At 36.5% G+C, this 25925-nt stretch overlaps 1 protein-coding gene across 8 annotated transcripts in view; it reads right to left on the bottom strand.

Moving 5' to 3' along the window:
* Window positions 1-25925, bottom strand: part of IL1RAP (interleukin 1 receptor accessory protein) — a 175347-nt gene that overhangs the window by 44851 nt on the left and 104571 nt on the right. For all 8 annotated transcript variants that reach the window (XR_008547192.2, XM_054681334.2, XM_054681335.2 and 5 more), the window contains 2 exons: window positions 14392-14677; window positions 9584-9770 (listed from right to left, as the gene is read on the bottom strand). Coding sequence is in view for 7 of the 8 variants with exons in the window: in XM_054681334.2 (XP_054537309.1) it covers window positions 9584-9770; window positions 14392-14677 (473 nt within the window). In the remaining variant the exon portion in view is untranslated. The remainder of the gene's footprint in view (window positions 1-9583; window positions 9771-14391; window positions 14678-25925) is intronic.

The raw sequence follows: 25925 nt of genomic DNA, 5'->3' as shown, positions 1-25925 counted from the left end.
AGCAAATGATTTCAATATCCTTAGGTTATCACAAAGGATAAGGTCTCAAAGGCCCGTATTCTTACAAGTTTATGTCAGATTTGGTTTGAATTGAGTTTACAGTATCAATAGAACTATTTGATTTTTGTGGTACTTTTCATTTAAACAGTTCAAAGGTATTTCCCCCTCATTTGTTAGCTTAGCTATTCTGAAATTCCTGTGAAGTAGACAGATCAGACTAAATATGCTGTAATTTTATAGACGGAAAAAATGAGACAGAGATATTCTAGATAACACAGTAGAGAGCTGAAATTCAGTTTTCCAGAAAGCCGAATAACGGTCTTTCATTAGCTTCTTAACTAAGAATGAACACCTCTCCTCAGCAGTGAGTTGAGGCTATAAAAAATTATACTGAGACATGCACTTAACATATACTCTGTCTCGTCTGATCCTTATTCCAAACATGTAAAGTTTGTAATGCTTTTACCTCCGTTTTATAGATGAATGAACAAGGCCTAGAAACGTTAAGTAACTGTCAATGTCATACCACCAGACAGTGTTAAAGCTGGAATTTGAATTCAGATCTACTTGTTTCAAAGTCCTTGCTTTTAATTTCACCTGATAGTGTCTCTTCATTCCATATAGCAGCCCTGAACCTGTGCCATCCCTGGAGCCAGCCTGAGTGAAAAGCGTGATGCGGCTCTATCACTTAAAACAGGCTAATTCCTGCAATCAGTGGTAAACTGAGGAAGCACACTTTTGAGGATGAGAAGTCAATTATTTTTACTGAACTTGTCAACAGTATTTCCTTAAGAATGTGATGAAAGAAACTTTTTATAGCTGTTTCAAAGCTATTAGGCCAAAAACATTTTAGAAATAAAGGGAATATTTTACATTCTAATACGTGTGTGAGGGTAATTCAGGGCATTGTTACACTACAAATGTCTATGAACATTAACCTGCTGTGTGTCTGGTTAGCTCTCTCTTTCTTATCAGCGACTGTGTCTCTAGACACTTCACAACACATGTACCTGAGACACATAGGATAATTTTAAACATAATAAACTGTTGATAAAAATAAAACCTGAAAATGTTATAATGATTTCAAAACCATTTATTTGGAATCCAGAAGAAAACAAACATAAAAAAAGATTTAGATTCTCCAAGAATAGGAAACCTGCTTTAAAATATAAGAAATGAGTGAACAGTAAGTGAATTTCCAAAATAAAGCAAACACTTGCCTGACTAGAAGACAAACAATCCTAGTTGACCCATTAGTTCCTCATTCTGAATTCAAAAGAGAGAAGTTAAATAGAAGAGCGATTTTTCAACCATGCTATGGTTGCTGTGGCAACCGACCACAACACATAGGTAAAGAACAACACAAGAAATGACTTTGGGATCTTTCAACTGAAACGAATCATGTGGGGAGGGGAAGGGTGCAGTGGAGGAATGTCATGATGAAGTAAGAACAAGTGTTTCCATTCGAGAAGCCAACAATGTGTAAAGAACTGTGTGAAGGCACCAAAATGGAAATGATACAATTCTAACTTATAGTTATTCATGGTCTAATGGAGGATTGCAACAAACACAATAAAAGGCATTTAGGGGCAAGGGAGTATGAAATAAAAACAAAACAACTTAGAAAAACTTAATGAAGAAATATTTGGGCTGGTTCTTAAATGATAAGAATATTAACATCTGTTGAGGAAGAAGGTAGACATGGGAAGTAGACACTTCAGGCACAGGAAAAAGCGTGAAGAACTCACCTGTATTGTCTTAATTTTTTTCCCTGACTGTCAGTACTTAAACTACATTATTATAATGCTCTGTTTTCATGCAGAGTTCCTCCTTTGGAAAATTAACTTGTATGAGGGACAGTGGGGTTTTTAAGTTCCATATCTGCGTGGTCGGAAACTTGCTCAATACTTGGTGCTTGGTAAATGCTCGACACATTAGTGTTGCCTGATCAAAGGTATGAATGAGAGAAGGCAAGACCCAAAAGGCATGGAGCTGAGGGCTCATCGAGTGTATAAGTGCTGATGAGTATTTGGAATATAAGACATTGGATGGTGGGTTGTAGGATGGAAAGGGAAAGTAGATGTAAAGATACAAATAGTTTAATTGGGATACAAGGTTTGAACTGTTAGTAGTATCTACTGAAGTTTTTGCATTCAAGATAAAGTTGGTATAAAACACATATTTTGCTATGAAGTCTTAGAAGAGTTAGATAAATTAGTCACTTCCAATTAACAAAATTAAGTCATGCAATGGTTACACAACAAATATTTACAAAGTCCCTCCTACGGGCCAGGCACTGGGTTAGGAGCTGGGTATACAATTGCCAGAAAAAAAAACACACAAATAGCGCTTATTCTCTGGAATTTTACAGGGCAGGCTAATTCATTCAATTATTTAATCAATTTCTAAGTACAATATAGTTGGCTCAGTTTTATGCTGTGTGCTTGGTATTGAAGGGAAAGAGAAAGAGACAGGAAAAGAGTGGTCACTACTTACTAAAGAAAAAAGAGAAAATCTCTAGAATAATAAAGACAAGATATGAATGAAGTGCTGTCGAAGTACAGAGTAGGTGATTTATATGGCCTGAAGTGGCTTCAAGACTTCATAGCTATTTGAATTTGGCTTTGTGTTTAAGTCATGAATCTTGAGTACTCAGAGGCCCTAAACCTTACGTCAAATGTTATCTGTATATGCATATATGTACACATATAGAATTATATGTGTATAGCTCTGAAAGAAAATATGATACATACTCTCTCACACTAAAGGTTGAAAATCCAATCACTATATAGGAAGTGTAGGTAAAGAAAAGAGATAAAGAACCAATCTATGTTGTCAAATCAAATAGGAGCAGGCATTTAAAAAATAAGGCCTACTACACAGACCTTGAACTAATTTCTCAACAATATCTCTATGCCAACAAGAAGGCCAAGCCTGGCACGTTTTCAGAAATGTTCTTTCCTGATAGCACTTAGTCTGGAAGAGCAAATATTTTCCTATTTTCTAAGAGATAGTTATAAAAAATGCTTGACCAATTCTGATTAATTTCACAATAAAAATGAAAAGTGGAGGTAATATATCAATTTTAATAATCACTATGGGTACAAGGAAAACTAGCTTTGTGGAAAGTTACAACCACAAAGATAATAGAAAAGTCATTATCTATTCTGATAAATAGCAGGTGAGAGTATTTCAGCAGCTGTCATAAATGTAATCTACAAAACACCCAATAAAATGGTTCCTTTGATCCTCGGTGAGAAAATTGTCTATGCTTTTATAAGCATCTCTAAAAGATAAAGTTTTAAATATCAAACTATAAGGAAGAGAATTAACACAGTAATATGAAAGTTAGGATGGCCTGCCAAAGACTCTAAATTAATCTCATCAGTAACAAAAGCAACAACAAAAGGACTGCATTACCTGTGTCTTTACTTCTATATGTTTGGAGGTTCCTATGTGAATAAACAGGCAGTCTCCCATTTATACACATGGTATATTTCAGAATTTGTTTTATAAGCCAGCTATTTGAAATTCTGTAAATCACTTACAAACTATGGTTTGCTTTCCAGGCTAGTTATAAAACCTGGCTTATTCAACAAATATTTGCTGAACATCAGTTTAACTCACAGGAGTTAAACTAGAATACCTAATGTTGAATCAGAGAATTGTGAATTCATGGCAGAATTTTTTTCTGCCATGCAGGAAAAAAAAGAGGAGAAAGAGAAGGCATGTGGAGGAGGACAATCCAATCCTATCCCATTTCTTCAGTAATTCTGAAATGTAAACATTTGGTTCTCTGATTCCTGTAATCTCAGTTTGTCTGAGACGCCTCCGATTTCTCAGGGCCCTCTATCCACAGGTTCGCCTACGTCCCACAGTCCAGTCCACACCCCAGTATGTGTTCAAAAATCACCCTGCCCTTCCAAAATGTCCTAAGCTCCAAAAGTAAAGGCTGGACCACCCTCCTTACATCAGTTCTAGAGAGTACAGTTTTTGTAATCACACAGAACTGGCCTGAAATCCCAGACTCTCCCATTAGTAGCTGCATTGTTTTGAGTAAATTATATATGAAAATGTAAAAGTGTGGTTTCCTGACACACTACATTACATAGGGTAGAATCTTAGCTCCTAGTTCTGTGGCCTTGAAATATTTCTCAACCACGCTATACCTTGGTTCCTCAACGATAACATGGGGAAAACATGACAGCCTATTTCATAAGGATGTTGACAGAATTAAGTAAAATCAAGCATTTGGAACAATACGTGGGTTCAGTAAATGTTAGCTGTTATTGTTTATCTCTCTGAATCGCCATTTCCTAATCTGTCAAAATATGGTATCTCCCTTGCAGAGCTGGTGTTACATATGAACACAAAGCACACAGCACGCTGCCGTGTGATTACTGAAATGTAAGAAATATTAGTTTCCTCTTTGTTTCTTAAGATTAGCAGCTTTCATCTTTCAGATAACAGGAAAGCAAATTTCCTGAAACTTATTATTATGGATCTATCTTTTAATCCTCACAGACTTACTTGCATTACTAAAAGAGAACATCTTTACCATGTCTCTTTTAGTAATGCAAATAAGTCTATGAGGATTAAAAGATAGATCCATAGAGGTAGGAACCAACAGATGTAGGAACCTCTGTTGATAACAACTAAAAAAGAATTGCTGAAGAAGGACCAAGACATCCGGGTAGATGCTTGGGGATGATTGTAAAAGGCAGAAAATAGAAGGCAAGTTAGCACTGCTGTACAGAGACAGGAGGATGCAGTGACCAAGAACCTTTGTTTTGTTTCCAAGATGGCAGAAGTCTTAGGATTAAATGTGTCAGTTGATTACCCAAAGGTAGAGGAACAGGAAGCAATATATCAGAAATTATTAGCAATCTTCTTAATCAAATAAGAGAAAACATGACTGGTTGTTGTCTTTTTTTTTTTTTGAAATGGAGTCTCCCTCCATTGCCCAGGCTGGAGTGCAGTGGCACGACCTCAGCTCACTGCAACCTCCACCTTGTAGGTTCAAGCTATTCTCCTGCCTCAGCCTCCCGAGTAGCTGGGACTACAGGTGTGCGCCACCATGCCCGGCTAGTTTTTGTATTTTTAGTAGAGATGGGGGTTTCACCATATTGGCCATGTTCTTTGCCTTTTTTAGTCACCTGTGCATGGTTGGATATTGGCCATGGTAATTGTTTTACAGCTGTGACTTTTTCTGTCTCCTTCTCAGAATTTATGTCTCCATTTACCCATGAATAGTATCTCCAGAGTATGGCATTAGCTCAGTTCTCTTCTCACTTTATTTAGTCTTCTTAAGTGCTTCAACTATCACATGAATGCACCCAATTCTCTGTCTTTAGCTCTGATTTTTCTCCTAAGCTCCAGACTCATAATCATGTAACCACTACCTGCTAGTCACTGCCACCCGCCAGCTAGAAGTCTCACAGACATCAGCAACTAACTTAATATGGCATTACCTAACCCATTACTTACTCCCTAAACCTGCTTCTCCTCTGTTACTTCATACCTTGGTTAATAGCACCATGTCATCCTTTCATGAAAACCAGAAATCTGGAAATCACCGGAGATGCACAGTAAGACATTACATAGCTTTGCCCTCAAGAAATATGCTGTCTTCTAGGATACATATCTCTCTCTCCTTAAAACCAACAGTATTTTCTCCTTGTCACTCTTATGAAACTTAGAAGTTTACATTTTGATAAGAGTAGAAATTCTTTGTATTTACAAAGTTATTTGTATTAAATTATGAGGTCATTTGGGACTACACAGCTCTGGGCATATGTTTTATTCACTATGGTGTTCCCTCAACCCCCTGGCATACTGCACTGATCACAGTTAATCTTCAGCTAGTATACAGATATTCCTCAACTTATGATGAATGTTACATACCAATAAATCTATCATAAGTCAAAAATATGGTTAAGTCAAAAATGCATTTAATTCTCACAACACAGCAGACGGTCCTCAACTTATGACGGTTTTATTTATGATTTTTCCACTTTATGATAATGTGAAAGTGATAAAAATTCAGTAGAAACCATAGCCCCATCATAAATCATAAGAAGCTACTTGACATACCATGAGGTTTTATCCCAATAAACCCACGATCAAGTTGAAAAATCTTAAGTCAAACCATAGTAAATCGAGGACTATCTGTAGTCATGAATGAATGACTAAAAAAAAAAAGAAGTGAAAAATAATATTGAAACAGGTATAAATAAACAGGAATACCTGAGAGAAATATGATTTCCAGCTGGAGGGAACAATTAATAAAGGTGGTACAATTTGGTCTGTTCTAAAGGGAGGACATTCTAGGCAGAGGAAACGCATGAGGAAAAAGGAGACGAGAAAACGGCAGGATGTGTATGGGAATAAAACTAAAAAATCCAATAAGGTTCGAGATTAAAACCTAGATTGCAGGGCAAATAAACTTTTTTTTTTAACTGGAAGGTATATTACACTTATTGACGTAAAACTGTTAATATTATTTTTAACCATCTTTTAGGTTTTTTACTATGAAAAATTATAATCAGAGAGAGGACAACGAGCTCCCGTATCTTTACTAGCCTCAACAAGTATTAATTGAGACTATGTCTTATCTCATGCACAGCTACTCCCTGCACCCAAGATTATTTTCAGGCAAATCACAGACATCATATAATTTTATTTTAAACAATATTTGAGTATCTCCAAGAAAGAAAACTCCTTCTGCAAGCATAACTACAGTACCATTATCAAGTTTAAAAAGTAATAATTTATTAGTAACATTAGTGTTGTATGTTCCAAACTCCCTGATCTTTTCATAATTTGCTTTATAGTTTTTTTCAAATGAAAAAGATCCAACTAAATTCATTGCAATTGGTGGTTAAATCTCTTAAATCAGTCTCTGCATCTCTTTCTCTTCCTCACTCCTTTTCTACCTTTCTTCTCTCTCTCCCTCCATCCCTCTTAGTCATTTTATTGTAAAATAAAGCACATACAAAAAAACCATGCAAAACACATCTAAGAGTTAATGAGTTATTATCAAGCAAAGGCCTTTGTAACCATCAGTCAGGTCCAGGAACGTTGCCAGTCCCTCCTGAAGGCCTTCTCCATGGCCCACGTCAATCATACCTCCTTTACTACCCTCCAAAGTAGGCACTATCTATACTTTTATAGTAAAATCACTTCCTTGTTTTTATTTATATACTTTTCACCTATATATGCATGCTTAGATGCTACAGTGCTACTTTTTAAATGTCTTATATGTTTCTTTTAATCTATACAGTCCCTCTTCATGACATTCCTTTTCTTACAATTTATCTTTTGAAAAACCCAGCACATCTAGCCCATAGAGTTTCACATAGTCTGGATTTTATGGATGACATATTCATGCTGCAGTTCAATGTATTTCTATGTTATTTATATATCTCCTGCAAAATGACAGTGGGATCCAAAGGCTTAATCCGACTCAGGTTTAATTAAGTTGGTAATATGAATCAATATGTAATATTTTCTTCTTTTATCAGAAGAAACATGTCTGATGGTTTTTCCTCTTGTGATGTTAGCAGTCATTGATGCTTAGATGCCTAGATTTATTAATCTATTGAGAGTTGCAAGGTGATGATAATTCTAATTGTATCATTACATTTTCATTTACTATTAGAAACACTTTACAAAACACACCTCTCTACAACACTTCATTACCCCATGTTACATGTCTTCTAGGAAAACCAGAATGAATACTTGATTATTCTCCTTTACCAGTTTTCAAGATAATAAACTGATTTCCTATCATCATCCAAATGTAACCCATTAAATTTTGTGAAATGTCATTATAAACTTATAAATTTAAACTGACTTCATAGGATTTAAACCATTGCAATTAGGTTCAAATTATTTCGGTTCAAATTGTTCATCTTTGGCCAACAGAAGACTCTTCAACTTGACTCCCAAATTATATCATTAACAACTTAAGCAGAGACAGAATTTAAAATTTTCAGCTTTTGAAATTTACAACAAATTGTGTTTGTGGAATTTTTTATTTCTCTCGGGAGTTCTGCCAAATTTTGCTGCATGTTTTTGAAGCATTGTTATTAAGCACACAAGCTTTTGTTATTTTTATGTTTCGCTGATAAAGTGATCCTTTTATTATTATGAAAGGTCATCGTTATCTCTGGTAATCCTCACTGTCTACTTTATCTGATATTCTTACAGCCATTCTAATTTTCTTATTGTATTTGTCATTTTTTAAATTTTAATTTTTTCTCCCTTTCACCTTCTATTAATCTTAAGGTATTATCTATTGTGTTTTTTATTCTGTGATCTTCCTCTTAGATTATCTTCATTTCTAAAATGATTTATTTTCTTCTAAGTTTGTATGGAGTTACATAATATATATAACTTTTGGATATTTCTAATTCTTATGATTCTTTCACAGCTTGTATCATTTTAAAATGTCATTTAGCTCACTTAGGAAATAGTAGTTTTTTCTGAATTTTAAAATAGAAAAAGGATTTTCTAACTGCACCAAGATATCTTTTGAAAACAATGGTGTCTTGGTCTTAAGATGTCCTGGCTTTGTTCTCCTGATCCATTTTTCACCAGTCCTTCTCTTTCCTTCCTATATATTGTCCTCATCCAGCTTACTTTTGATTCTACTCACAGTAGCTTCTCCTCAACGTGGCTGGTCATATTTCAGAGTTGTGAGGAACTACAACTTTTCCCACCCCTTCAGAGCTTCTTCTTATAGGTCTCTTGCACTACCCCTTATTAGAGAGCAAAACCTCTCCCAATTTCAGCTCCTGTTCTCACATTGGCTCATCACACTTTCCAGTGAGTACCTGTTGGCTCTTTTGGTGTTCTCCTGTTGTCAAGTCTGACAGACACCACGTTACTTCCATCTGCTTCCTTCCCCACAAACACTGATCCCATATGGGCTTAGGCTGTTGGTGGCTTGTCTCAGTTAACTTTATCAAAGGTGATTCTTATGGATAACTTGTCACTGAGTTATGGTACAGATTCTGGCCGTGGGGTTTTGGCTTTGGTGTATGTGGAGACTTGAAGCGATACAAAAGCTATGTTGCTGCTACAAGCGCTACCTTCCAACACTTTTATATTTTGACGAAACATTTTCCAAATCCCTCGGATGTGGAAAAGACCACAGACGGACAGTGCTCACAAATGAGGGCAAAGAAAAAAACACACATAAATAATAAAATGCAGTACTGATTAATCAAGGAATTGAAATTCACCACAAGAATTAACAGCTTATGACTTCACTAAGCAGGAACTAGAAGTGGGCAGCATTTCTTAAAATGTATTTCACATGAAGTTAACAGAAATAAGGTAGTTTTGGTATTCTAGTTAGAATAATTTCAGAAATAGTGGCCTGAGACAAAGTACTGTGCACCACTTCCTTTAAAATGGTACAAAATGAGGACGTGCTGAAATACTTCCATAAAGCTATTACGGAATAGATCAGATAATCTGAAGAGAAACACCTTTGCTTATAAATATAACTCAGCAAATAAGCATTATCATTTTATAAGCCATTAGAGAGAATAAAATGTAGTCTAATTTTCCTTACCATATACCAAGTGATAGTCGGTTTGACACTGGAAGGAAAATATCCATCTACATTTGGACAAGTGATCCTCTGAATGCCATATTCTATATACAGTTTATGCACTGGGAGTTTCATGGGGGAATTGAAACAGCTGTCTTTTTGAACAACTTCCAAGGGAAATGCAACTTTGCTGCAATATGTAGTGTTCCTGAAAAAAGAAATATACAATGAATGGGTAGTATTTGCATTTGATTTCATAGAGCAACCACATTCAAATGAACTAAGTGAAGCCATGCTACATACGGAGACATCATTTATACATGTAAGTTCATGTAAGAGATAAAATGGTAGTGGAGGCATTTCCTACACGAATTGACATCATAGAATAAAAAAAGGCACAATTAATTAACTACTATTAATGTACTAAAGTATATTTTCAGATGCGATCCTAAGTGTGTGTTTGTCAGTGTATATAAATAGTCATGTGTCACACGATGACATTTCAGTTAATGATGGATTACATATGTGATGGTGGTTTCATAAAATTATAATAGAGCTCAAGAATTTCTATTGTTTATTGATGTAATCGTCATTGTAATGTCATAGGGCAACATATTATTCACGTTTTTGGTGATGCTGGTATAAACAAACCTATGCACTGTCAGACAAATTAAAGTGTATAGTAATGTCCTGGGCTTTCACATTCATTCACTGCTCACTCACCTACTCTCCCAGAACAACTTCCAGTCCTACAAGCTCTATTCATGATAAGTGCCCTACATAGGTGTACTGTTTTTATCATCTTTTATATTGTATGTTAACTGTGTCTTTTCTATATTTAGATAGATTAGGTACACAAATCCTTACCACTGTGTTATAATTGCCTATAGTATTCAGTACCACAACCTGCTATACAGGTTGGTAGCCTAGGAGTAACAGACTATACCATATAGCCTAGGTGTGTAGTAGGCTCTACCATCCAAGTTCATGTAACTATACTCTATGATGGTCATACAATGACAAAAATCAGCTAACAAATATTTCTCAGAACATATCCCCTGTTCTGCTGTTCAACTTAGCAAAATATAACTGTGTATATATGTAACACCTAAAACATTCTCAATAATGCTCAGTGCTGGTAAGGCAGAGGCATGAATGGCATATTTATGCAGAGTCAATAATGGTATAAGCAACCTTTGGGAAAAACTATGCTTTCAGGATCATAAAACGCCTTTGTTTTTGCCCTAGCAATCCTATGTCTGGATATTTTGTCACATGATAGAACGACAGAAAAGGAGGAATAGAGACAGCAAATAGTCAAAATGGCCCATCCAGAGCCATATCAGCAAGGAAAACATTAAAATCAATAGAAGAAAATGTGACAAATGGAATATTATCAAGAAACCTGTGGTACAACCATTCCAAGTTGTTGTGAGAATGTATACAAACAATCAGGCATGAAGGAAAAAAACAAACACATAACAATTCCTTAGGATGACTGGGGAATTACATCGGTGCTATAATGTTCACACACGTTGTTCCGTCTGCCTGGAGGGCTTACTTCCCCCACCCCCTCCATTTCACATGCAGGCCTTCTCTGTTATCTTTTCCCACCTCATATCTAAATTTGATCTGTCATTTATTGAGCACCTTGGACATTTCCTTTCTTAAATTTGTTATAGCTCAAAATTAGATTGTTATGTTATAGATATGTACGCTTATCCTCTGTAAAATATAAGTCCCACAATGCTATTTATGTTTTTTATTACATAAATTGCATCTAGTACAGTGTCTTAACTTTCAGTAATATTTATTACTGAATAAATATTTGTTATTAAATAATTGGAATGGATGTAAATAAATAAATATTTGTTATTAAATAAATGGAATGGATGTAAAACTTGTGTCTAAATATAGGAAAACATGAAAAAGAACATACAATAATAAAAACAACTAATTTTTTAGGGTATGGGATAAGGAGTCTATGTTTAGCCATTTCTGTGATTTTTGTCTAAATAACATTTGGGAGGCATCACATCACACCTATTTGGCTTATTTGGTACCAAAATGACTTATGAATAAATATAGTGGAAGGGGTGGGGTATGCATTCTCAAAGAGGGAGGGAGGGGTGTTAAAGATGACTTGTGACAATGCTCAGAAGGTGGCAAGGGGGAGTGGTAGGCATGACCCCTACCTACAAATAACAAAACATCTGCCACGTGCAAGACAGATTCTATAGGTGGAAGTTATAGAAGGTAAATTTAAGTTTAAGGATATATTTTCTGATTTTAAAAAATATGAAGAACAGTGGTTCGACCGACTTTTTTTAGCTCCCAAAGTTGAACAGTATTGGGGCAAGAATATAAATAAAACACTGAAAGACCAAACTAACTTTATGGCCTTAAAGACATTCAGGCCTATGGTTCTACATGTTTCAGTTTAAGGTCATTCTCAGATTAGACATTTCCTCAGTAAAACAGGAAACCTAGTAGTGCTCCTACCAGACAATTTCAATTCTAGATTTGCTTTAGGAACATGGAAGATAGAGAAGTAAACTGAAGAGGTGACAATCTGGAAGTTGATAAATAACATTAAAGGTATATGCAGGTCTTAATAGTCATGCAGCTCTACTCCTATAATGTAGAAGAAGATTAGAAAAGTTTGTGGAAGATCTACAGGCAAGTAGTAAGTAATTAAAGAAAAAGTAAAACTGATACTGAAGCACTAAGATACACAGAGGAGACCATAGTTAAACAGAAAGCTCCTGATGACTTCTTCCTGTTGGGAAATGTTAACAGATGAACAGTTATCAAAGAAAAAAAGGAGCTCATCAAGCATGTATGCCAACTCTCTTCCTATGTGGACGTAGATACCACAGCTCTCAGACATGGACAGGACTTGCCTAAGGTCACCAGCTAAGTAGTGGCAGAGTGTAAGTGATGGCCTGGTTTCTCTGTCTTCTCCTAATGCTCTTTCCACTATAATCTGCTTTAACTTCTACCAAGTTGTATTAGAACATAAATAATGACAACATGAGTATTTCAGGATCCTCAGAAACCCATATACCAGTCTAAAGTCCACTCCAATAAAATTCAAGTGTCCAATGAAAGCCTCAGAAGGACCTTCAGAGGCTACAGGGATCCCCCTTACCTGCAACCCCCAAGAACACAGTGATCCAAAGGCTTTTCTGTGATAGAAAAGAGATTTTTTTTCACATAATCATAACATAGCTTACATTTACCAAAGCATAGTCATAGTTTTCCATCAGGGAGTAGTTACTCTCCATGAGACAAAAAACATTTGTGGTTATTTATTGTTATGGACTGAGTTGTGTCACCCCACCCCAATTTATATGCTAAGGTCCTAATTCACAGTACATTAGAATGTGACTTTATTGGAAAACAGAACATTTAAAGACATAACTGAGCTCAAATGAGGTCATAAGGGGGGTCTTTAATCCCATATGACTAGCATCCTTATCAGAAGAAGAGATTAAGACACAAACACACAGAGGAAAGACCATGTAAAGACAAGGAGAGAAGATGGCCATATACAAGCCAAGGAGAGAGGCATCAAGAATGAAATCAACCCTGCCAACACCCTGATCTTGGACTTCCAGCCTCCAGAACTGTGAGAAGGTAATTTTGTTTGTTAAAGTTACCCACACTGTGGTATTTTGTCATTGCAGCCCTGGCAAAGCAAGACACCTGTTAAATAGCAGGAAGTCGTTAAAAGAAAAAAAAAAATAACCCGGATGGGAGTTTAGAAAACAAAGCCAAGCCTGGCAGCTAAAAAGTGACTGTGAGTAAAAAGTAACCAAATAATTAACCCTGAAAAGGGCTATTCTGTGGAGAGGCCTCAGTTTTTAGAAGTTGTTTGTTTTGTTTTGTTTTGTTTTTTTGTTTTTTTCCCCAAAAACAACATTAAGGCAGAAAAAAAAAGAGGAATACTGAAGAGTAAAATATAAAATCTACAAAACTTTCAAGGGAAAAAAAAGTGGATTGAAAAGAAATTTTAGAGTCATGGTAAATTGTTTGGATTATATCCTTAGATTGCCAGAGAGATGGTATTCTCTTGCTTCTTAGGGGAAATTTGGTAGAAGTTTAAAAAACATTGTCATACATATATGTCATGCCTCCCAAAATAATATTTGGGAGAATATTATGACAGAGAAAATTCTAAGGAGGAAATTGTAACTGAAAAGGCAAACCTTGGACAAATGGGAGAGAGGACTCCCAGTTCGCTCTAGGTCTTCTGATTTGGGGGCTAGATGTGCAGTGTCCGACAGAAATGATAATGCGAACCACATATGTAATTTTAGACATTTCAGTTGCCACACTCAAAAAGTAAAATAATATTTGGGAGGCATCACATCACACATATTTGGGAGGCATTGTGCATCACACAATGCACCTGAGTTTCTCTTCTGTGCCAAGTACTTTGAAAGATGCCAAGAAAAACAGATACAAATGGGCTCTATTCTCTGCCCTGTTCAATGTCTGGAGAAATGGATGTCTCCAGGTGGGGCATAAAGGCAGGCAGGAACCGGTGTGCTGAGAAGGGATTAATAACAAGGCTCCACTTTTGGACAACTTTGATATGTCTCAGGGTCTGGGAAGAAACTACCTCTGGAGAACATTCTAAGGGCCACAACCAATTTCTCTGCATACCTCCTTCAGCCCCCTTCAGCTAAGCTGCAGAGAATTACCTCACTAAACTCTATCTAAATGCTTCCCACTTCTCCCCAGCTTCCTAGCACACGGATCATCCGGACAAAAGCCCAGAAACTAAAGGGAAAAGAGAAAGCCACTGCCAAGAATCAGGCTACCTTAACATGCAGGTATAGTTGCCAGTGTCATTGAGGAGAGTGGGCCGGAACCACAGCACATCTTTCTCCTTACTAATGCGGTTCTCAGGAAGGCGGAAGTTAATTGGCTCCTCAAGGTCCCGGTCCTGCCTAGTCCAATACCAGATCAGAGTAAGGCCAGCTGAATGGGCTGTGCTGTAGTTGAATTTCAAGAAGTGTTCAAAGAGTGGGCACTTGATGCGAGCTGGCTCATCTTCAAACACTTGGATTTGCCTCATGGTATCTAGTCCCCAGTCATCGCAGCGTTCTGGAATAATCAAAAAAGAAAGAAAGGGCAGATGAGTCATCTTACAACAAAGGCCTCAAAAGAACACACCTTCTCCTCAGTTCACCCGGTCTTTTCCAGAACCTCTTTCTCTGGTCATCTTCCAGCCTCCCTCTAATAATTGCATACAGTAGGCACCTTTGGTGTGAAGAAACTGCTGTTCCCCATTATTTTTTATTTTCTGAGTATCTCTTGAATAATGATTTGATCTGATAGCTTGACCCTGTTAAGCCCTGCAAGGTATGGGAGAAAGTTTCACCTAAAAAAGACATCAAGTGTTTTTCCACTTTGTGGAACAGAGAATGGTATAAGGAGGAAATTGTAACTGAAAAAGACAATTCTTGGGCAAATGGGAGAAAGGACTCTCAGTTTGCTCTAGATCTTCTGATTCATGGGCTAGATCTGCAATGTCCAATAGAAATTATAATGCAACACACATACGTGATTTTAGACATTTCAGTTACCACACTAAAAAAGTAAAACAAAGCAGACGAAATTAATTTTAATATTTTGTTAAACCCAATATATCCAAAATATTTTTAAAAATGAGGTATTTTACATTTACATTCTTTTTCTGTGGTACATCTTCAAAATTCAATGTATTTTTCACTTATATCTCAATCTGGACTAGCCACATATGTCTACTGTCTACTTTATTGGACAGCAGGACAGTAGACCTCAAGAAATCAAGAGATCTCAGTAATACTCCTTGGTGGAATACTCATTCAGAACTAAAGGTGCTACAGTTTCAATGACAGAGTCAAATAAAAAAGGAGCTTAGTTCTACAAGGTCACTCAATTCTTTAAATTCCTTCTGAGCTGCATACCCATTTTATATTTTTATCATCAAACATTATTTTTAACAATCACTTGAAAACTCTGGAATACAGAGTCTGCAGAAACAGCCCTAGTTTTCTCTTTCCCCTGTATCCACATCCTCTGCAATTTGAAACTGTGAGTTTTCCAATCAAGAGTCTATCTTACCACCCCTCCAATCTGCACTGTCCTTGTGAGTAATGGCTTTTGTAATTTATTCTTTATAATGAAAAGTAATCACTCATCTACTCAGAAAAAAAAAACAAACTTTTTTTAAAGAATTTTTTTCTTTATTTTAAGAAAACAAGAAAATATTTATTTTCTTAAGAGTGATATCTGAATGGAGGGCTCTAGAAGTCACCAGATGAAGAGTGAACAGAGGTCAGGGTGATGGAGTCCTGCGGACCACAAAACCATCACCTTAAAGTAGTTTTTTCCTCATGTCCCTAACATATGCACATACACATGCTTATGTAGGTATTTTTTTAACTCTGTAATCTTCCCTACGTCTCCATTGACATCTAAAACTTCTCATGCCAAGTATAATTGGAAAGGATATATTTAGTGTCATAAGTAATGCCATTTTGAAAGAAAAGAGTTACATCATTCTTTTAATTACATCCAATGGAATAGTGATTTGCCATACACCAATATCCAACCTAAAAACATGTAAAAAAGCTTTCTTTTAACCACTATAAATTCCATAGTTTCTTTTTTTCCTTGAACTTACATTAATTCCACTATCTCCACGTGTAAATTTACTTTAATGGAATATATTCTTATGTTTGATAGTTTATGTTTTATTTTTCATCATTTTATTCTTTTGTGTAATATGTAAAGTGCTAAGTGTTAAAAGATTTTTGAAATGTCTTATAAATTTAAATAATATGTTTTCATTTTATAAGTAATTAATGATTATAAAATGTAAAGCTTGCATTGGAAATCATTTCTTAGTAATATAGAAGGGCTATTTTTGAATGAGAGTTTTTAGGTACTAGTTGAAAATTGTTTGCTTACATGTGAGAACTGGGAAAATTTGTTTATAGTAAGGAACTAAAGGAGCTTAGTTCCACAAGGTCACTCAATTCTTTAAATTCTTTCTGAGCTGTATACCCATTTTATATTTTTATCATCAAACATTATTTTTAACGATCATTTGAAAACTCTGGAATACAGAGTCAGCAAAAACAGCCCCAGTTTTCCCTTTCCCCTATCTCCACATCCTCTGCAATTTGAAACTGTAAGTTTTCCAATCAAGAGTCTGTCTTACCAGCCATCAAATCTGGGCTGTCCTTGTGAGTTCTACTGGCAAACAAAATGCAGCAAAAGTGATTGTGTGGTGTGTGACGATCTAAACCTAAGAGTTAAAAGATTTTGCTTTTTCTCTTGGAACTCTGTTGTCACTATGAGAACAAGTCCAGAAAAGCATATTAATAAATAAGAGACCACAGAGAGGACAGCTGAGACACCCCAGCTGGCAGCTGGCCCACCTCCAGAAGTATGGCTATCTGGCTTTCCACAACTGACCAAAGGTACAAGAGCAAGTCCGGCCTGGACGAGCTGAGCCACACAAGATACAGACTCAGAAGCAAAAATACAAGTGAAATAAATAAAATGAAGTTTGGTCATTTAAATTTGTGCTTCTTTGCAAGGCACCGTTTTTGCAGCAGTGGATAACTGGCAAAACAACTCACTTGCCATTATTCTAATTTTGATAAAAGCGAAGAATCTGAAGCTTTCTGACTTGCAAAAGGATTTGTCAGGTAAGTAATAAAGCTCTGGGAAATGTGACAACTAGTTTTTCCAAGACTCAACAAATGACTATTTGTTGCTATGTTTTTAGTTAGAAGCAACTTTTAAAATTCAACATACCGAGAAATAATTGGAAAAATCACAGTGTTCTTCACATCAATGCACACTTGTAACACAATGTATTTTATAAAGTATCACATTCTTTGAAAATATTTGCAAAGTTGCGGAGTTCGCTTATTCAGTTTATATAAAAGTATAACCAAAGTTTTGGCTGGGCATGGTGGCTCACACCTGTAATTCCAACACTTTAGGAGGCCGAGGCGGGCGGATCACCTGAGGTCAGGAGTTCGAGACCAGCCTGGACAACATGGCGAAACTCCATCTCTACTAAAAATACAAAAATTAGCCAGGCATGGTGGCAGGCGCCTGTAATTCCAGCTGCTCGGAAAGCCGAGGCAGGAGACTTGCTTGAACCCGGGAGGCAGAGGTTGCAGTGAGCCGAGATCGTGCCACTGCACTCCAGCCTGGGTGAGAGAGCAAGACTCTGTTTCAAAAAAAGAAAAGAAAAGAAAATTAAAATAATGTTTAATACATAATCCCAAGTAACTGCAAGAGTAGGAGAAAAGACAATAGTGATACCAACATGGACAAGTGGTAACAGACTTAACACACCTAAAAAGACAAATCCTAAACCAGCAGCAGAGAACTGGAGAACAAACCAATCTGTAGTTCAGGATGCTGAAAAGACCCAGGAATTATCAGCATCAAGAGAAAGAGTCATTAGTGCTGTTCACCCACTATTTATGGGTTCTCCTCTCAGTATAAGATTGTACATTTCCACACCTCTGAAGTAAGGAGCGGCCATGTGACTTACTTTGACCAAGAAGATGTAGTCAGTCCTACTTGTGGATGTTTTGGATGGGGTATATTTTACAAAATTCCCTTTTCTTCTGCCTTGGCAAATATGAAAGCACAGAGACAGAGGCTCCCTTAGGTTGGGTACTTTGATGGATGGCATACCACACAACTTTGTTCTTTGAAGGCAGAGATGATTTGGATTTGCTTATTACCAATATCAATAATCTATCCTGGCACATGCAGTCAGGTATCTCAAAACCGAAGATATGGGAAGAATGGTAAAAGAAAGAAGACAGAATGACAGCTATATAAAAAAGTTACATGCTTTGTTCCAAGCCCACTCTTCTAGCACTGAACAGTTTTCTTCACTCAGCTCCAAGGATGAGGGCAGTCAGACATTTACTCTCCACAGAAGAGAAGGAAAGAATCTTCCGTGGAAAATCTGGCCAGTTTAAGAAGAAATATATGACAATCTTACTATCAGAAGCTCTTTAGAAAATTGTGCAGCCACATCATCCAACAGAAAAGCTCAAGTTTAACGAGCATCATGGCTTGACACTCACATTTAGAATTTCCAATCAGCTTCTTAATCACTTCTTCTTAAATCTGGGCAGATCATCTGAGAAAAACCTCTACCACAAAATGTAATGTCAGAAAAAAAAAAAAAAGTAAAAGGAACTTGGAGAAAATCAAATTATTCAAGGAAAAGTAAACATGTAAAAAATACTATCAACATTCTCAGAGCGATAAGGAACCTGTTTCATCCATGAAGCAGGAACAAATGCTATAACCAAGCAATATTCAGAGAAAAAAAGCCCACTAAAACAAAAAACTTTAATAGATTTTTTTTTAGATGTTAAAGATTTCCTAAAAAGCAGAGTAGAAAGAAAAAGAAATAGAAAATAGATAAGAAAGTTAGAAGCCCACTTCAGGAATCTCAATCACTCAATAAGAGAACCCTCTGCACCACACCTTTCAAAAAAAAAAAAACCCAAAATACCAAGAAAGTTCTCAATTAAATAATTCACAGAAAAAAACCAAAATCTGAGAACTGAAGTATACAACCTTCTAAGGACCTATCAATTGCCCCAGAATAATGGATAGAAATAGACTCACACCACATAAATATTTCAAAACAATTGCAGAGAAAGAGAGGATTCTGCAAACTGCCAAGGAGTAAGAAAGGAAAGGAAAAAAAAAAGTCACTTTACGAAATACTAGGAATGAGAATGGTTTGGGAACTCCCAAACACAAGACTGGAAACTAGAAGATAATGAAGCGATGCATCTGAAGGAAAAGTATTTCCAACCTAGAACCTAAACATAATAAAACAATCAAGTGTGAAGGTGACAAATGTAGACACGTAAAGACTCCACAATTTATTTACCATGTCCTCCTTATCAGGGAGCTTCGGGGGATTTGTGCCACAAAAATGAGAGAATAAAACAATAATAGAGAAAACCTAGGATTGGGAATAGGGATTCTAATTCAAGAGAGGAAAGGGATCCTCAGAATGACAGTGAACGAGACCCAAGGATAAAATTTATGCACCAGGGCTTGGTAACGAACCAGTATAGGTAGTAGGGATTGGAAACCTCCAATAAGGGAAAAAATAATCACAACTGACAGATTATCTGATGACATTAACAGTGTGAAAAATGTGAAAAATTATGCTGAAAGGCAATTGAAAGCTATAAAAATGGTTACAAAAACATACAAATTAAAATAAGCATATGAAAAGCAATGCAGTTAATAACTTCAAAAACTAAGAGAGGTAATAGAATTATAGTTCATAAATACGTGAAAACATATTGATGAAATGATTATTGATTCAACCAAATATGAAATATAGAGAAGAATGGGTAGAAGGGATAGCAGTTTCAGTGAGATTATCCTCATTTACTATAATGAAAAAAGTGAAAAGATAATGCCTTGGGTTGACTACACAAAAGATAACAATGTATACAAATAGGTTAGCAAAATATAGATGGGAAATATTAGAAGAGATAAATAAGACATCCAAGTTGTTGTCTCTGAGAAGGGTAATTAGTAAAAGTGAGGATAGTTAAGGCAGAAAGAATATAATTATTTTGATTTTTTTAATATATTGACCTTAAAAATCTGTGCATAATTTGCTTTCAAATTAATTAAAATAATAATTAGAATAAAAGGAAGAAAGGAAAGAAGGAAGAAAATATCCACTAGGTAATACAGTTGGCAAACCCATTCTATGTCAAACCATCCTTATCATAACTACTTTCTGTTAGAAAAATTTTTGATTTTATATTTTATTTCCAAAAATTGTGTTGTTATGTATTGGCTTGACAGTCATTTCACTTTGAATGACAAAGTATATAGAAAAAAAAAGAGGAAGAAAACAGTTGGATAGCAAATGGAGTCTGCAATTTCATTATACTGTTTGTTGTCTAGATAAAATAAGATGTCACTGCCTTTGGTATTTCCTACAGATATTCTTCACGTGTTTTGCAAAAGCATCTCCCTGAAGACTGCACTTTTTTGACTGCAATTAGATGATGGTAGACGAAAGACTATTAAATGGAAATTAGCATCTTTCCTATAACCCACTCTACAATGTGTATCAATTCAGATCACTCCAACTTGGGCCACAGATCATATTCTGATGTCATGATTCACTCTTAATAGAAACATTGGTAAATTGGAGAGAAAAAGGAAGGCCTGCTGGGGTTTAACAGTGCCCTTATTAAGGAGACATTCTGACACCAATACAATAAGTGTCATGTTAGACCCTGAAAATCTTTATAGCCCTGGGCAATAATTAATAGTAAGATAGATGATGAGTGACATGTAGATTTTTCTTTTGTAAAGTAGGAGAATGCCGATAGGGAAAGAGGAGATAAAAAAGGAGAGCTAACATAACATTTTAACGGCAAGCATATACTCAGACCAATTTAGGAGGAATTATAAAATGGATTTTTAGTGATCACGAGAACAGACTATGGTAGAGACTGTCTATATGCTCATTAATTCTGTTCTCCTTGACTCATGTGAAAACTACTTCTCTTTGGTAATTGGGTTGGGGCCATGTGAATTTCCTCTGGCCAATGAAATGTGGGCAGAACTGCTGTAGAGCCTGAAATCCCCAGCATAATCTCTGATGCTCTCTTTCCCTGAAATGGAGGCCCTGAAGTCCAGAAACTGTTGAAAAGGTAGCATCGCAGGATGGGAGGAATCTGGATTCCTGCCACTGCTCAGAGCAGAGCTGTTCAGGAATGCCACTTGACTTTCAAGCGGCTGTGACATGAGTGAAAAATAAATCTCTATTGTCTTAAGTCACTGAGATTTGTGATAGCAACTAGTACTGCCTATCTTGATTAATAAAAAAAGGAAGGTAGAATTTTCCTTTCATAACATAAGTTAATAAATCAAGACCAGACTCTATTTAAAAAAGCATTTGTTCCTTACATACTAAAATTTGAATAGAAGTCAATCACCAAGATTTCTGGCCCAATCCATCGGCTTAATATGTCTTCAATTAAATTCAATACATTTTTAAAGGGAAAGGAAATAATTATACCTGCCATGTATCTCCCTTACATGATGTTTCATGGACCAAATGAATATGTGTATAAAGTGAGTCAGCCTCCTGTACCACAGAGCCTGAAAATATATGTATTAGCATTCATAAACATTATTATTATTGAGCTTTTTCTTTGGGATATTTGCCCATTTGAAATTAGTTCTGTGAGTTTTTAAGTTCTCTAGACAGCCACCTGAGCGCATTTTGTCAGAGCTTTTTATATTATTCAATGAACAAATAAAAATAAAATCTATGGCAACAGGCTGGAGTGTCATGTAATACCAAATTAATTATATGATTCACTGCAGGCACCAGCCTCAGAAAAGACAGGAAAAGGCTGTTATGCAAATACATTTGTCTCTAATAACAGCAAAGGGAATTTAGCAAATTACTAGCACAAGAATTCCTTTTTTGTTTATAATGTCCCTTCTTATTCAGTTTGCTCCACAGTGGAAGTCCTCTCTAAATTGGCCTCTCAACATGGGAGAACCACAAAGTCATCATTCCTCTCAGCCAAAAGGGTTTCTTAAGGCTGAGACTTGGTGGCACAGAGGACTAATGGAAATGTGCAAAGCTTTGCAAAGCCAAGTCACTGGAAAATCCAACCCACGCTCCTGACAGCAATTAGCATTTATATAGCAGGGTATACATTTTAACTAATTAATCTCACAACACACTCTAGGGCTTTCATGCCCATTCCCACATTACACGCCAGGAAACGGAGACAGAGAGATTAATTGACTTACTTTTGCCTGAGTGGTAGCACAAAAAAAAAAAGCTGCCTGACTATAGAGCTAGGATGTTTGTCCCAAATGTATCCTCACACATTCAAAGCAGAATATTTTCCACAGAAAAGCTCTTCATATATTTGTATTCATTAAATATTTATTGAGAACCGGCTATGCGCAAAGCACTATGCTAGGTGCTGGGGTAGACAGACATATAAGTATAAAAAATCAGGAAACTCAGGTAGAGAAAAGAAAGAGCAAAGATTTGAATTTTAGGAGACCTAAAGTGGAATTACTTTCCACAGTTAATTATTTTCCACGTGCCACTTAGTTGCCATATGGCCTTGGACAAAATGCTTCTCTTAAACTACTCTCTGCATGTACACCCTGCCTATCTTACAGTGCTGTGTGAGAGTTAAAAGTCCTAGCATGCAAAAGGAGCTCAGTACGTATTAGCTGAATCTGCATCAGAAAATTAACAATCTTCACAAAAGAAAGACATAGAAATAGAGTTAACTGAATGAAATCAACCAATTGTCATAACAGGTTTCTAAACAGAAGCATAATAATATTAAATGCTATTATATTATATTGTACTACATTTTATATTAATTCTATTACTGTAAACAGGGCGGAGGGTGGAGGTGAGAGTCTTGAGATTTGGCTGAGACCAGAACCAGTCCCCTTTTACATTCCAAACTAGAAACCATGCGGATCAGGCCACTTAGAAACTGTCCCATCTGCGTGTGCTAGTAGTCCTATCTAAGCCTGAGGCTAGAGACTAAGTCAAACAGGAACGCTGGTTTGACGTTAATTTTGGTAGTTTTGCTAGTTTGTTTTTCTAGTGGTATGCTTGGGTCCTCAGGAAATATTAACCTGGGACTGAGATAAAGAGAGAACTGAAGGTGAGAGCAAACTGGTTAAGTGGGCTAGCAACATTAAATGAATGTCACGAAGACAAGGAGGAAATCAATACGTTTAAGTGTGAGCACATTTCTGAGGCAAACACAGGAGTTCCAGAGTCTAAAACATTAGCAGAAGCCCTGATAGAGAAGGCGTATAGCATTAGGGTTGAAGATAACAGACATAATTCCAAGGCCGAATTTGATACCTAGTGGCATTATTCCTTCATTTAAAAAACTATGTACTGAGCATTCTGTCATGTGCCAAATACTAAATGGGTGCTTGGGATGCACTGGCAAACAAAACAAAGGTCTCACGGAGCTCACCTGCTAACACAAGGAGACTGACAATAAGCAATTGACATGCTAAATAAGAAAAATATATAGAATGTTGAAAGGTGATGAGTGAAGGGAACAAAGAACAATATAGAATCTGGTAAGAGGAATCAGGAATGAAGGAGGGAGAGAGAAGGGAGAGACAGGAATATGCAATTATAAAGAGAGTAGTAAGGGTAGGCTTTATGATCAATGAAGTCCCTCAACCATTTTGAACCTCACTTTCCACAACCAAAAAAGAAGCTCATAATAGTGTAAAATAGTTATGAAAATGAAATAAGCCTATGACATAAAACAGCACCACACATAAACTGAGAATGTCTATACATGTACTGGTTATAATTAATCTATGAACTGTAATTTTTCTGTGATCTTTGGCAAACCACTTCTTGTGTCAGACATCCGCATCTGTGGCATGGACTGCTAGACATGCCCCATTTCCATGCCTCACACACCCCTTCCCAATAGAGTGTGGGGACTTTCAGTTAGGCACATAGCCATTCAGTTTAAAAGTAACATTTCCCAGCTTGCCTCTCACCTGGATGTGGTCAGGTGACTAGGTTCTGGCTAATAGAAAAGGTTTGAAATTGTCATATGGTAGATCCCAGAAATCTTCCTTGAGAGACACTGGCATGTTCCTATGGTTCCCATGCTCCTCCTACCATCCCATTTCTTCTGTCCTGCTGCGTGGGACATAGATATGATAGCTGGCGCTACATAATGAACGGTAAGAATGAGGACCACACCCTAAAGATGGTGAAATCTGAAAGTGAAAGGAGGTGGGACCTTGAATAACTTGGGGAGTTGCCTTACCAGCCCTGAACTTTCTACCTCTACATTTTATGTGATAAATAAGCTTTTTATATCCTCATTACTTGGAGTGTGGTCCTCAACCCACCAGCATCATCAGTATTCCTTGCCACCTTGTCAGAACTGCAGATTTTCAGAACCCATCCTGATGTATTGAATCACAATCTGCATTTTAACAATCCCCAGGTAATCCCTATGCTCACTAAACTTGGAAAGGAATTAGTTTAAACACCTGTTATTTTACATGTCTACTTATGGCTGATCATTGTCTTCACTGATAACAATGGTTTTATTTCCTCTGTTCAAATAAGTGAATAGATGAACAATTCCTGAGATTTTAACCACCTTATGAGTCTATGTCTCTTTGACTTATATTCTTTTTGTTCCTCAATGACAAATTATTTTAAATATCTAGACATTTTTCTAGCACTATCCTATAATATACCACTGGTTTCCAAAAATATCTGCAAACACCATTCACCTAGAGTATAATTTATATTATAGTGGAAGATATTTGATATGGTTTGACTGTGTCCCCACCCAAATCTCATCTTGAATTGTAGCTCCCATAATTCCCAAATGTCGTGGGAGGGACATGGTGGGAGGTAATTGAATCATGGGGGTGGGTCTTTCCTGTGCTGTTCTCATAATATGAATACGTCTCACAAGATCTGACGGTTTTATAAAGAGGAGTTCCCCTGCACACTCTCTCTCTTGCCTGCTGACATGTAAGACGTGACTTTGCTCCTCATTTGCCTTCTGCCATGATTGTGAGGGCTCCCCAGCCATGTGGAACTGGAGTCAACTAAACCTCTTTCCTTTATAAATTGCCCAGTCTCAGTTATGTCTTTATTAGCAGTATGAGAGAAAACTAACACAATATTAAAACTTAGATATGTTTATTCAGGGTAGAGCTACCCAAACAAAGTCTAGAAAATGTTTCTGAAAATTCACATTCACTGACTAAGTCATCAAGAGGAGAGCAAGAAGTCAGGAGTGGAGGAGGGAGAGCTGGAGTGTCTGTGAGCATCCATCACGCATCCTCATGTTGCTGGTACTGCCTACAAACCCGTGTTCATCACCGGACACATGGCTGCTTTCCAGGACCAGATAATTAGACATACCTTACTCCCACCAACAAAAGGAAGTTTTCTTGATGGAATAATTTGAAAAAAAAAAATGGAAAATAGCTCTGACAGACACAAGGGATGATAACATTTGTCAGATTAGGAAAGAATGCCAAATTCAAAAAAAAAAGGGTTTGGTGAGGGAGAAATCCACAAGCCACAGTTTCAGTTTCATTAGAGTTTGCTCCTAGAATAATTTTTATTCCGAATAGTGTACTACTCCTGTTTACGGCACCAGGTATTTACACTGCCCTAAAGACTGTCATTTCATATCAATTTGAAGTGGCAGTTCCAGCCAGTTAAAAAATAAAAAGTATGGACAAATCATTACAAAGTAAACCT

Source organism: Pan troglodytes, chromosome 2, assembly GCF_028858775.2.
Source record: "Pan troglodytes isolate AG18354 chromosome 2, NHGRI_mPanTro3-v2.0_pri, whole genome shotgun sequence".
NCBI classification, from domain to species: domain Eukaryota; kingdom Metazoa; phylum Chordata; class Mammalia; order Primates; family Hominidae; genus Pan; species Pan troglodytes.
Note: the sequence above shows the minus strand (reverse complement) of the source record. Positions and strands in the feature narration are given on the sequence as shown.